This window comes from Jatropha curcas, chromosome 10 (genome assembly GCF_041381405.1).
Source record: "Jatropha curcas cultivar XTBG-Jc1 chromosome 10, XTBG_Jcur_1.0, whole genome shotgun sequence".
Lineage (NCBI taxonomy): Eukaryota > Viridiplantae > Streptophyta > Magnoliopsida > Malpighiales > Euphorbiaceae > Jatropha > Jatropha curcas.
Genome location: NC_143160.1, coordinates 20,275,551 through 20,288,116, shown reverse-complemented (window position 1 = coordinate 20,288,116; position 12,566 = coordinate 20,275,551). Strand labels below are relative to the sequence as shown.

At 36.5% G+C, this 12,566-nt stretch overlaps 1 protein-coding gene across 2 annotated transcripts; it reads right to left on the bottom strand.

Moving 5' to 3' along the window:
* Nucleotides 1-622: 622 nt before the first annotated feature.
* LOC105644217 (protein argonaute 2) lies at nt 623-11,225 on the bottom strand. 2 transcript variants are annotated; one of them, XM_012229492.4, is made up of 3 exons: nt 10,261-11,225; nt 4,981-6,166; nt 623-2,613 (listed from the first exon to the last, which is right to left on the bottom strand). In XM_012229492.4, the coding sequence occupies exons 1-3, from the start codon at nt 10,967-10,969 to the stop codon at nt 1,155-1,157; spliced, it is 3,354 nt and encodes a 1,117-aa protein (XP_012084882.1). In that variant the 5' UTR covers nt 10,970-11,225; the 3' UTR covers nt 623-1,154. The 2 variants fall into 2 exon arrangements, with proteins under 2 accessions (XP_012084882.1, XP_012084883.3); XM_012229493.4 differs by having other exon boundaries at nt 4,981-6,152; nt 10,261-10,535.
* Between the last annotated feature and the right edge of the window lie 1,341 nt (nt 11,226-12,566).

Here is a 12,566-nt window from a genome sequence, read left to right as displayed (position 1 = left end):
TACTACTTTCGTATATACTTTCTTATACGGCGGTAAATCATTATGGTGTTGTATACTGGTAAAAGCAAAATCATCTCCATTATAAAACTTAATTTAATTTGTCCTGTATATGTTACTGTTGAGGTAATTAAACGGATATCGTATAAAATGATATATTATTTAAAATAAAAAATTTTAGTCACATTTGAAATAATATAATTGCATATAAAATTTTATATTTAAATAGAAAAACTAATAACCAATCTAAATTAAATAATCCTTATTTTTTCAATCAATAGAATTAATCCATAAATTTTAGTAGGGGCATACATACTATTGGGTTCTCAAAAATATCTGCAAACTATAAATTTTATTGGTTAGAGAGAGCTATATTTGTTAAGATTATAATATTGGTAGTAATTGATACATACATGTCTAAAACAGAGTAAAATCAATGCAAAAAATATTATCATTTTTAAGTATATTATAAGTGATTCCGTTTTGTTGAATGTTCGTGGTACATTCATAGATTCTGTTTGTTACCAAATGAAATGTAAAATTTTATTAACTTCACAATCATGAATTCACATTCTATGGAATTTACATTTCATCAGAAACCATTAAAGTAAAATAAAGGAAGGACTTCAAAAACGCCCAAGCAAACAATTCATTTGATAGTAACAATCAAATATTCACCATACTTGTTGGTAAGACTTAATGACAAAGCAGCAAGACTCAACTTCCTCAAACATCATGGTCAGAGGTGGGAAACCATTCATCAAGCTAACAAGCCACTTAATAACTCCCAAACTACCAAACAATAATAATAATAATAATAATAATAATTCTTTTTTGCTTGAATAAAAATAATGTTAAAAAAAAAAAAAAAAAAAAAAAAAAAAAAAAAAGCCTTAATGGCATCCAGCTATATTAAAACAGTGTTTTGAACCTTCCAAGTCCAAACTTGAAAAGCATAATTATCCCCTAACAAAGTATGGCTTGCAGAAAGAAACCATGAAAGGAGAAGAGTCTGTAACCCATTAGATTCACGCACAAACTCCTTCAGTTGGACTGAAATGCATATAAAAGGAGTGAACCTGCGCATAGGCATTTAAAAAAACAAAAATGATAACCATCTCCATCTGAGGACAGGAGATTGGCCAAACAACAGCTTTTCAAACAAAAAACATTATGTTCTCCAGGTCAGCATGCAACTTATAAAACCTGTCATCAAAGGAAGGTGCCGACGACAATGATGATGATGCTAGTGAAGAGGATGAAGAAGTTGCTGATGCTGGAGAATGTCCTTCCATTACTGCCTCATAGTACAACCTTCCTCTGTAAGCAACAAGGTCAGCATAGTACACTGGTGGAATCAATGACACAGGTTTTGTGCATCGAGCAAACGTGTAGCACATGTTATATATAAGTTTCTGCAATTGGTCAGAACTAAAGCCATGTTCATCCCATAAGACATGATAGTGTGTGGGCTTGCTTGTCCCAAGGCTTCCGTAGTGGCTACAGAGATAAAAATCAAATTCAAATGGATGCACAATTTTCGTGTCCACAACTGTGCCTGGAGACACATTCCCATTGGAGCTTCCATCACCCCTGTTCCTGGTAAACAAACGAGTTTGATGCCTCTTTTGGGCCACAATGAGTGTAATAGTTGGGTTGTAATTGATTGATTGGAATAATTTCTTGAGATCTATCAACTCTTCATTGAGAACCATATCAAACTGGCCCTCGCTTACCCCGTCACGGAAGATCACAATATTCGCTGGTTTAACCTTATTCAGCCGAGCATAAGTTTCAACAAGTTCAAGACACATAACTGCAAAATTGACAATCTTCTCTTTTCGATGATCCTGAGGACGAACCCGCGCTGCATAACGATTTGCAGCAGGCCAATTCACAGTAGCAACAACAGCAGCAATGGATGGACTCGTTGTATTCCGAGCACCAGGATGATTAACATCAGCCCCAATGAACATAACATGGTCCCCACCTTCAAAATATGGAAGTCGGTCAATGAGCTCCACATTACTACCTCCAAGCTTAGCGTTGATTTTAAGAGCAAGATTAGCAAGATATTGGTCATTCCCTTTGTTGGCAAGAATGGACAAACAACATTGAGTTACTACACCAACTCTAGTCTCAGAAATCCACTTAAGATACTTATAACCAGGATCCTTCCTAGACATCACACAAAGAAGAATTTGCAACTGACCCCGGCAAGTCTTATTAGCCCGATCATTAACTGCTTCAAGCAGATCATGAAGCATATCAACATTAGAGAATTTGTGCATAGTAGCAGATTGGCAAAAGAGTGGCTCTTTCATAGAGATTCCTAGATTCTCACACCGAGCCCTGAGCTTCGATATGAATTGCTCTGGCCTCAATCTGTCACGGTCAGAAGAACTAAAATCCAGAATAGCCCATCTTTCAATTGTTTTCCCTTCCACCACTCCTCTTCCAACAAGATTCCAGTGACATTTCTCCTTGTCAACAGAAATTTTCATCACCCTACCATTAGAAGCACTTAGTTTCAGTTCTGGTGGCCCAATTACACGGCCTTCAACTAATGTCATATTCTTGTCAACATTCATTCCGAAATTCTGGATTATGTTCCCACTGCCAAAAAAAACATAACAAACATATAAGAAACCGCACCACAATTGAACAAACAGATTACTAAATTCTCAAAAAAGAAAAAGAAAAAGAAAAAATAAACGGATTATTAAATAAAAATTGATTCAATCCAACCAGATCACACTTCTGTGTAAAAATGACCCAAGCTAACTATTGCATATTTGATTTTAAACATGATCCAGACATATCATGCAATAAAATATAATTTTGCAACTTGAGATTTTAATCTCAATAGAAAACATTTCGGCCATATTCAGAGAACCAAAGAAAGAAGTTACTTATCTATTAAAACAAGTACACATGTAATTCAGATTAACCTCCAACTACCAATTCATGCACTTACAGTAACATCCTCCACAACCATTGCTACATGTCAACTAGGTAGCACAGAAACAGAAACAAAACAAACACTGGGACACAAAAAAAAATAAAGGGAACAGAAACATGTAAGCATAAAATAAATGGGCTATTTTTACAGATAGTTGATTTTTCATATAAAAATATTTAAAATAAGCATTGATTCAAGCAATTATCAATAGTAATCAATACTTTTGACTCATGATAGCATAAAAATTAAAACATCTTAATTTTTGAACAGAGAACTATGGAGCTTTTTAGAGAAGATCTGAAGTTTTGTTTATTTTTAGAAAAATTTAAGGAGGGAAGCTTACTACCACCGGACAGAAAGGATCAAGCCCAGGCCAAATAGATGGCTAATTACTACAAGTTAGACCTCACACACCCAACAAATCCTCAACAAAACCCTTGACCCTAGTAGCACCACCGTAAGTTCATTGTTTCTTAGCAGAAAGTTTTCCCTTGTTGATAAGCCTCTTTCGTCTCATCTCACTCCTCTCTCCTCCTTCCCCAGTTTGTTGATTTGTAGGTCCTCTAGATCCTTCTGCTGCTATTAGTTGTTCACTCTATAACACCTCTCACTCCAGATTGTTTGCTCACTATCAATGATGTAAAGACCATGATTCAAAATAAGAAAGGAAACCCTGCGGATCAGCAGAAGTTGTCTACTAAGATTTTCTGTAAAGCAGCACCTTTTGTAAATTTCAAATATCACATAAATGGACCAGAGACATTTCAATCCATTTCTTTGAGTTTCTATTTCCAAAACATTATCGAGATCCCGAAATGTCAAAGTTCTTGTACTCCCATGCACCTTTGCATGTCATGATAAAAACATGATCAAGGACAGAATAACTTAGCCAACAACCGAAACAGATCCATATTGCCAAGAAAATTCAAGCAAAAAATTGATTCACAATAACGACACCCTTGGATAAAATAATAAGAAAAGAATATAAATTCTACAAGCAAAAAGCTCTAGTGCAATAATCCATAAGAAAAACTAATAAATAGTCATTTGATATTCAAAGTTCAAGAACGGTCACCAAGACAAGCATCTGCCCATGTTAATTATAGTGACACTAACTAATTAAACATAGCAAGACATTCAGCAAAATATAGCAGTTGGAGACAGAAGAAAAAGAAGCAAGCTAGAACACATTGCCAAAATTTTATCAAATAACACTGACAATATATATGGGAAGCACAATATGATAAATTAAAACTGGAAGCAACGACAATTTAATGGATAGTTGGTCAAATCAAGAATCAAATCGGGAATCTAAATCCTTGAGAATCGAGAATCAACTCAGATCGTGAGATTCAATATTAACTTTTAAAAATTTTTAAATACATATACATTTATGAATATATTTCCATTAATTTTTTCAAAAATTACTAGGAATTTAATTACAATTACAAATAATGTATTTATATAAAAATTTCAATTCTAAATCATGTAGTAAACACAAAATGAAAAAGAACCTAATGATTTGTATAGTTGCCATGTTCAATATCAAACTATGAAGTTAAAATTGTAAAACAAAAACAAAGTAGAACTAGCAAGCCATCAAATTTCCTATGCAAATAAATATTCATTCATCATCATTTCCAAATTCAAGCTCTTCATCATCTTTATCTTCTAATATAACTATATTGTCTTGCTCTTCTTTCTCTATATGGACTTTTCCACTTGTTTTGTTCAGTAACAAAATCATTGGGAATGAGAATCGACTTATGATTCATGCTCAATTCCAATTCACTCATAAGATTTGAATGGTTTAGCATAAAAATTGAATCAAATAGTAAGATTCAAATCGCCAACCATAAGATTCTGATAATATTAGGGCAAAGAAATCAAAATTATTGTTTCCTCTAAACATAGAAAGAAAAGGTAAATAATAATAATAATAACCTAAAAAAAAAAGAAAGAAACAAGAAGAATTAAAGTACAACATAACAAAATAAAAAAGGCAAATTGTGCATACATACCCGGAAGGTCCTTCTCCTGCACTTACCATTCTACCTATTATCCTTTGCCTGTCACTTGGAGTTGCCAGCGACATGTTCTTCAAGAACATAGCCGCCTTCCTATCCAAATGCTCTTTTGGATATACCTGACCTTCAACTAAGACACAGAACTCCATTGGTACATAATTTTTTCGATTGCTTTTGCCCAAATCAAGGCAAGGAATGTCCTTGTATTGTATATCGCAGTACTTTCGCCTGAAATATTCAACAAGGCTAACTTGACGTTGTGGAGCTTTGCCATCTGGATCTTCAGCCAAAAAAGTAATATGTCGTGAATTATCCTTTGTCAATCCAGCAATCATATATTTTTGTTTAGTAATACGATGAGTCACTGTAACCTTTAATCCCTTCAATGCATTCTCAGCATCTCTTCTAAAGCTTCTGAAATCACGTAATTCAAACCCTGGAATATGCTGGTAAAGAAAATCTATCACTGGTAGTCGCTTGCGAAATGCAAGTACAGAATAGTCCAAGCACATGGCCAGACCCTGGAACGTAGGCTTGAGACTATGTTGAAACCCTCTAGATGCTGTAATGCCAAACCCAAGGTCATCTGCTTCACAAGATTCAAAAGAATGAAAGGTGCGGCCTACAGATATCATATTCCTAGTTGGGTTCTCTTTCATTACTACATCCATCCCTTGCAGTATGTCTCGAGGAATCGACAAGAGTTTCCCACATAAGTAATCCTTCAACTTGGAAAGCTTAAGTTCATTCACAAGCTTTATTGTAAATGTATAAGTACACTCTTTCATGTCTTCCGCCTCAGAGAACTCCACCTTAAATTTTCCAGTGGGCAAACGTACTGCACTGAAAATGTTCTTCTCACCATCATATGCAGTCATTGACAATGGAAACTGAGAAGGATTATCAGTGAAGAACTTATTCCTGATCAATGTCAAATTAGATTTAGTTATTCTCGCAGGGCGACCATGCTTGGGAGGCACATCAGGTCTGACGTCAATGTCATAATGCATTATGATACTCTCAGGATCAAAACTGACAGGAAAGTGATTTACTTGAAGAGTAGCAGTTCGGATGGCCAGTTTGCCACCTTTATCTGGTCTTTTAACTGGTACAATTTTACTAGTAGTGTCTGAAGGCAAAGCCAATTTTTCTGAAATACCCTGTGACTGCAAGTTAGGACCTATGAGATGTGCAAAAAATTCAGAATTCTCTTTCACAAAAGAAAAGGACAAATATAGAAGTCAGAAGAAATCATTCACTGCAATTGATAAACAAAGAAATTCAACATGCTTCTCTGATTGCCCACCTTAAAAGGTGGAGTAGATACCCTAATTTATTTTATTTATTTATTTATTTATTTAAGTAAAATGTAGATAACTTCTTTGATGTAGTCAACAACGGTACAACTAACAATAATCAACAATTCGGCAGATAATGACAGGTTATTTCAGGCACCTCTTCACGTCCTCCAATCCATCGGCTTTTGATGAGGTCCTGGATTCAGTAGAGCCTCGAGTGACGATGGAGATGAATCTTGATTTGTGCCGACCTTATTCAAGAGATGAAATTATTTTTGCCCTCAAGCAGATGCATCCTTCTAAAGCTCCTGGCCCCAACAGTATGCCTCCTATTTTCTATCAAAAATTTTGGCCCATAGTAGGTCCAACCGTTGAGCAAAAAGTTCTTGATATTTTGAATCAGGCTGAGTCAGTTGAATCTATAAATAATACTTTTATTGCTCTTATTCCTGAAGTTAGAAATCCTGGATCATACTAGTCAGTTTCGACCCAATAGTCTTTGCAATGTTATTTTTAAAATTGTCACTACGGTCATTGCCAATAGATTGAAATCAGTGCTACTTTCGTCATTAGTTATACTCAATCTGCTTTTGTCCGGGTCATTTAATCACAGATAATGCTCTTCTCGCATTTGAACATTTTCATTTTATGAAAACAAAAACAACTGCTAAAAAGGTTTTTTCACTTGCAAATTGGATATGAGTGAGGCTTATGACTGTGTTGAGTGGCTTTTTATAGAAGAAACTTTGCTTAGATTGGGTTTGGATGTTCATTGGGTTAAATTAATCATGAATTGTGTCAATACAGTTTCCTACTCAGTTCTTGTTAATGGTGAACCGCATGATCATTTTAAACCTAACAGAGGTCTTCGCCAAGGAGACCCCCTTTCCCCGTATTTGTTTTTGTTTTGTGCAGAGATTCTATCCAGCCTTATTCAGAAAGCTGAACAAAATCATGATCTTCATGGGATTCAAGTCGTTATAGGAGCTCCTACTATCGCTGACGACGTTATTATTTTTGCGAAAGCAAATTTGGAACAGGCATATGCTTTGCAAAAGATACTCCAAGTCTACGAGCAGGCTTCAGGTCAAAAAATAAATTTCGAAAAATCCAAGACAGCTTTTAGCAGAAATGTATCCCAAAATTTTTCGGGATGTTATTAGTACCATATTGGGAGTGCAGCCCATTAATCATTTCAGTAAGTACCTTGGCCTATCAGCAAATTATAGGAAAAAAGAAGAAGCAATCGTTTAATACCCTTATTGATAGGGTAGCTAAAAAACTTGAGCCAGAAGGAATCTACTCTTTCTAGAGTTGGAAAAGAGGTATTATTGAATCTATTATTCAAGATATTCCCAATTACACAATGTCTACCTTTCTTCCTCCTAAGGATACTTGTGCGAAGATCGAAAGCCTTATGTCCAATTTCTAGTGGGGAAAACGGAAAGATGAGAGAAGAATTCATTGGGCGAGCTGGAACAAGCTTTGTGTGTCAAAATTCTTAGGGGGTCTTGGTTTTCACAATCTTCACTCCTTCAACGTGGCGATGCTATCCAGACACTGTTGGAGATTGATGAGAGATGAAGAATCGTTGCTTGCAAATGTTTTGAAATCCAGGTATTTCCCTCATGACTCTTTTATGACATCATCCTTGGGCTTTAGACCAAGTTTTACATGGCGTAGTTTGCTGGAGGCAAGGTGGGTTGTTGATCAAGGAACCAGATGGGTGGTGGGCAATCGATCAGAGATTAATGTTTGGAATGACAAATGGATTCCTGATGCTCCAGAATATCGCATTGGTATGTCTCCCGTCGGGTTGGACCAACACGCAAGGGTGAGCGACCTTATTGATCATGAACAGGGTGCCCGGGATACTGCGCTTCTTCACAATGCTTTTCCTGCCAGAGATCGCTGATTTTATTTGCAAAATTCCCTTGAGTCGTTTTTGTAGAGAAGACTGGCTATGTTGGGTTTTTACTAAGAATGGGGATTTTCCTGTGAAGACGGCTCACAATGTAGTTTTTAACCAATTTGTTGATCCCTCTTTACCGACCTCCTCCACTGCTCTTGTTGATGGCTGGAGGATGAAATTTTGGACCTTTGCATATTCCTCCGAAGGTAAAACATTTTGTGTATGAAGCATGTAATAATCAGTTACCATTGCGATCCGCTCTACTTCGAAGAGGAATTCCTGTTGGTCCTATATGCGCTTTGCATGGGGAAGCCCCAGAAACTACTGAACACTGTCTCCTGAGTTGTTTAGCAGCTTCTCAGGTATGGTTGATTGGTCCTTTGCAGCTGGTATCTGACCCAGGTTCTCGAAATTTTAAGAGTTGCTTTAGTGACAGCATGGTTTCTTTTCAGAAAGAGCAAATGGAACTAGTATCTGTCACTGCTTGGGCGATTTGGAGAAGAAGGAATTGCTGGATTTTCCAAAACAAATGGATGGAAGGTACAGCAGTTGTAGCTCTTGCTACTTCAACTATGCTGAAAATCCAGTCAGTGAATTTTCTTGCTCCAGCAGTGAGATCTCAATCACTACCTCATTGGCTCCCTCCCCCTGTGGATGTGATCAAGATTAACTGTGACGCTAGTATTTGCCATGAATTCAATTGCTGTGGTCTAGGAGTTATTATGCATAATTCTGAGGGTCAGTTTATGGCGGCATGTGTCAGGAAGGTTGCCGGATGTATGAGGCCCGAAGAAGCAGAGATGGAAGCATTTTTATGGGCTCTTATGGTAGCTAAGGATCTCTCTTTTGATCGGATTTGTGTGGAGTCAGATTGTCAGCAATTGCCTCTCCTACAGTTCCACATACTGAAATGGGAACTCGTATTTGGACAGCCAAGTCTCTGGCTTCTCTTTTTTCTCTTTTTTCTTTTTCTTACATTAGCAGAAACCGTAATAACCCTGCACATCATCTTGCCATAGAAGCTGTGCATGATGTTTAGAAGGCTCTATTTGGGTTGAGGACTGCCCTAGTTCAGTCCAGTTGTTGGTTTTGGATTATTTAGTCGCTCCTCCTTAATAATACTGCTATTTTTCCCCTCAAAAAAAAAAAAAAAACAATAATCAAACATAAAACTGAGCAGAACAGACACTAAGCCTTCATTTGGATGGGAGTTGCTATGAAAAATATATAAGGAAAGGTGTTTTCTTTCGCTAGGAAAAGGGGAAGAAAATATTGAAGGAAGTAACGGGGTCCACATGTTTTGAATCTCACCAATTTAAATAATGCAGACAAAATGTGAATTCCACTTATTTTGTATTAAGTTACCCAAATACCCAAAATAACTAAATCACATTTAAATGAGGGCATAATTATCAATTTTCAATAATAAATTTTCTTTCCTCTAAAATTTTGCCATTTCTAAACAAAGTAAAATAAAAATCTTTTTTTTCTTCATTATATCCAAACAAGTGTGGAAAATAACTATAGAAAGAAAATTGACAATTCTTAATTTCCTTCCTCTGCTGTTTTCCTCTCTCCCTTCTCCAAACAAAGTGTAAAATCTGGAATTTCAAACGTATCCAAGTACACAGATTGTTTTCCATATCAGTTAACTTGTGATTTCTGTCTGTCTAAAACTATAACAATAACAATGTCCGAAAAATCAATAATGTATGTTCTCCTTTTTCCTCACAAAAATGAAGTTTTTCAATTATTTGCAACAGGACCTGTCAGCAATAACAGGACTTCAAGTAAACAAACAAACGCAAAAAACAACCAAACATTAAAGCATTAAACCATAAACCCTACAAATGAAATTCGTTATCGCAGTCCAGCAACACATACCGTTGTTCCCTTAATTTCCCAATTTCCCATAATCCAAACAGAAATTAATAGTCAAGCAATCAACAATTAGCTTTTACTATTTAGCACTCAAGATCACAAGCATGAACATTAGACAGCAATTTAGAAAAAATTAAAGGGAAAAATCTCAAAATGTGTAAATGCCAAGTATAAGAAATTTACTCCGTAGAGGCTTTGATTCGGGGTAGTCAGATTTCCGAGGAACGGTTGGAGTCGTAGTAGGAAATGTGGGTCCCTTACACTTTGATGGGCCAGAGCCAGATCCTCTACCACCACCATGCCCGCGCCGCGGAGGCTCCACCCAACCACTGTTACCACTATTTCGGCTAAACCCAGCATGATCATCTGGGCCGCCAATACCGTTACCACCACTATTCCCTCCCCTTGGAAGCTCTGCCCAACCACTGTTACCAATATTATGGCTAAACCCACCATGATCATCCAGGCCTCCAATACCTCCGTGGCTACCACCACTATAACCACTTCTTGGACGCTCTACCCAACTACTGCTACGACTACTTTGGTTAAACCCACCATGATCATCCAGGCCTCCAATAGCGCCGCCACTACCACCACTATACCCACCCCTTGGAGGCTCTCCCCAACCACGACCATAACCACTCTGGCTATGCTCCCCCTGACCACTCTGGATGGTCCCACCTTGATTTGCCGGCATCCAACGTTGCCGCTGACGTGGATACTGTTGACGAGAGTGTTGCTGTCGTTGAAGGTGGGGTTGACTTTGACTGCCATCATTACCACCACCACCTCCGTCTCTTCCTCTTCCAATTCCTTTTCCATTACCGCCGCCAACTCTTCCCCTATAACCACCGCCCCCAGCACCACCACCTACTCCTCCGCTCCTCTCCATTGGACAACTCGTGAGCGACTCGTTAACTCGTTTAGGAACTCTAGTCTCCAAACAGCAAAGAGCAACACTTATATAGCGTAAACCGGAGTTTTGGACTAAATTTATGGGGCTAAGTTAAAAAGACAAAACTGCCATTACTTGGTGATTAACTTAAAAAGAGGAAATCGCGTTGAAATAGGAAAGAGATAAAAGAGAAATTACTAAGGAAGAATCTTGGACCATCCAGAATGTTCGATGTAACCGAGAATATAGAGGAAGTTGGGAAGAAAATGAGAGCAAGGACGGAGCATTTCACGCCCTTTTGCCCTTTATTTTCTCTATTTTATCGTCACGTCAGGTCAGGTCAATTCTGTTGTTCTGACTACCAAAATTAATTAAAATTTATTTTCTCTATTTTATGTTAAAGAATTTTTTTAAATTAATTAAATTTTTTAAATTACAACATTTAATGGTCAATTCAGTTTTCGGGATGTGATTAATATAATATATTTAATTATTATTTTTATAAATTTTTAATTTAATTAATTAAAATTATTTATCAAGTAATTTATATTCAAAAAGTAAATATAATTTATTATTATTTATTAAAAATATTTTATAAATTATATTATTTGATTTAAAATAGAAAATAAAACTCGTAAAAAATATATAAATATCAAATAACACATTAGATAAGATTTTTTTTCTAAAATAAAAAAACAACCATATACTTTAGCAAAAAGTAAAATGAAAAAATAACAAGATTATAAATGATGATTTAAAACAATAATTAATATATTAATTTATCTACCTATTTATATCTGTATAAATATAGATAATATTCAGGAAAGACTTGATCAAGTTCTGGCATCCATGGTTTGGATTGGTTTATTGCATCAGTATCGGGTGGAGCATCTTATCCGTCAGGGGTCAGACCACTGTCTAATTTTATTCTGCTAGAATGGCTATTGGGTTGGAGGAGAAGAAGGAAGAGAGTGTTTCGGTTCGAGTAGATGTGGTTGAGGGATGAATCGTGTAAGCGAGTTATTCGAAATTCCTGGCGAGCTTCAAAAGAATCTGATCCGCATATTTCTGTGGAATATTGTATTCATCATGTGGCGTGGCTTTGAGGAAATGAGAGTTGATTCATACTTCGGGCATGTTACTAAAAACTTAGCTGAGTTAAGGAACCGCTTTGAGCAGCTTCAATTAGAGCCACAGTCGGATGAGAATATTTTGGATCAGAATCATGTTAATAGTCAACTTAGAAAGTTGTTAGCCAAGGAAAAGCGTATGTGGGGTCAGCGCTCTGGAATGCTTTGGTTGAAGGAGGGTGACAAGAATACTTCTTTTTTCCATTTAAAGGCAAATTTCAGCAGAAAGAATAATTATATCCTAAAAATCAAAGACACTAATGGAGTTTTGCACGAGGATGAGGGAGAAATAGCTCGCATCATGACAGATTATTTCATAAATCTCTTTTCCACATCAGCACCATCAGATTATTCTAAAGTTTTAGAGACTGCTGAAAGGAAAATCTCTGACGAAATGAATGAGAGCCTGCAGCAACCTTTCTCAAGAAACGAGGAAAGAATAACTCTTAAACATATGCACCCTT

Excerpts from the sequence above, each read along its gene's own strand:
- LOC105644217 (XM_012229492.4), bottom strand. The coding sequence starts at position 10,969 with ATGGAGAGGAGCGGAGGAGTAGGTGGTGGTGCTGGGGGCGGTGGTTAT. Across the intron at positions 6,167-10,260 it reads CGAATCAAAGCCTCTACGGA|GTCCTAACTTGCAGTCACAG; the intron begins GTAAATTTCTTA and ends CACATCTCATAG. Across the intron at positions 2,614-4,980 it reads GCAGGAGAAGGACCTTCCGG|TGGGAACATAATCCAGAATT; the intron begins GTATGTATGCAC and ends TTTTTTTGGCAG.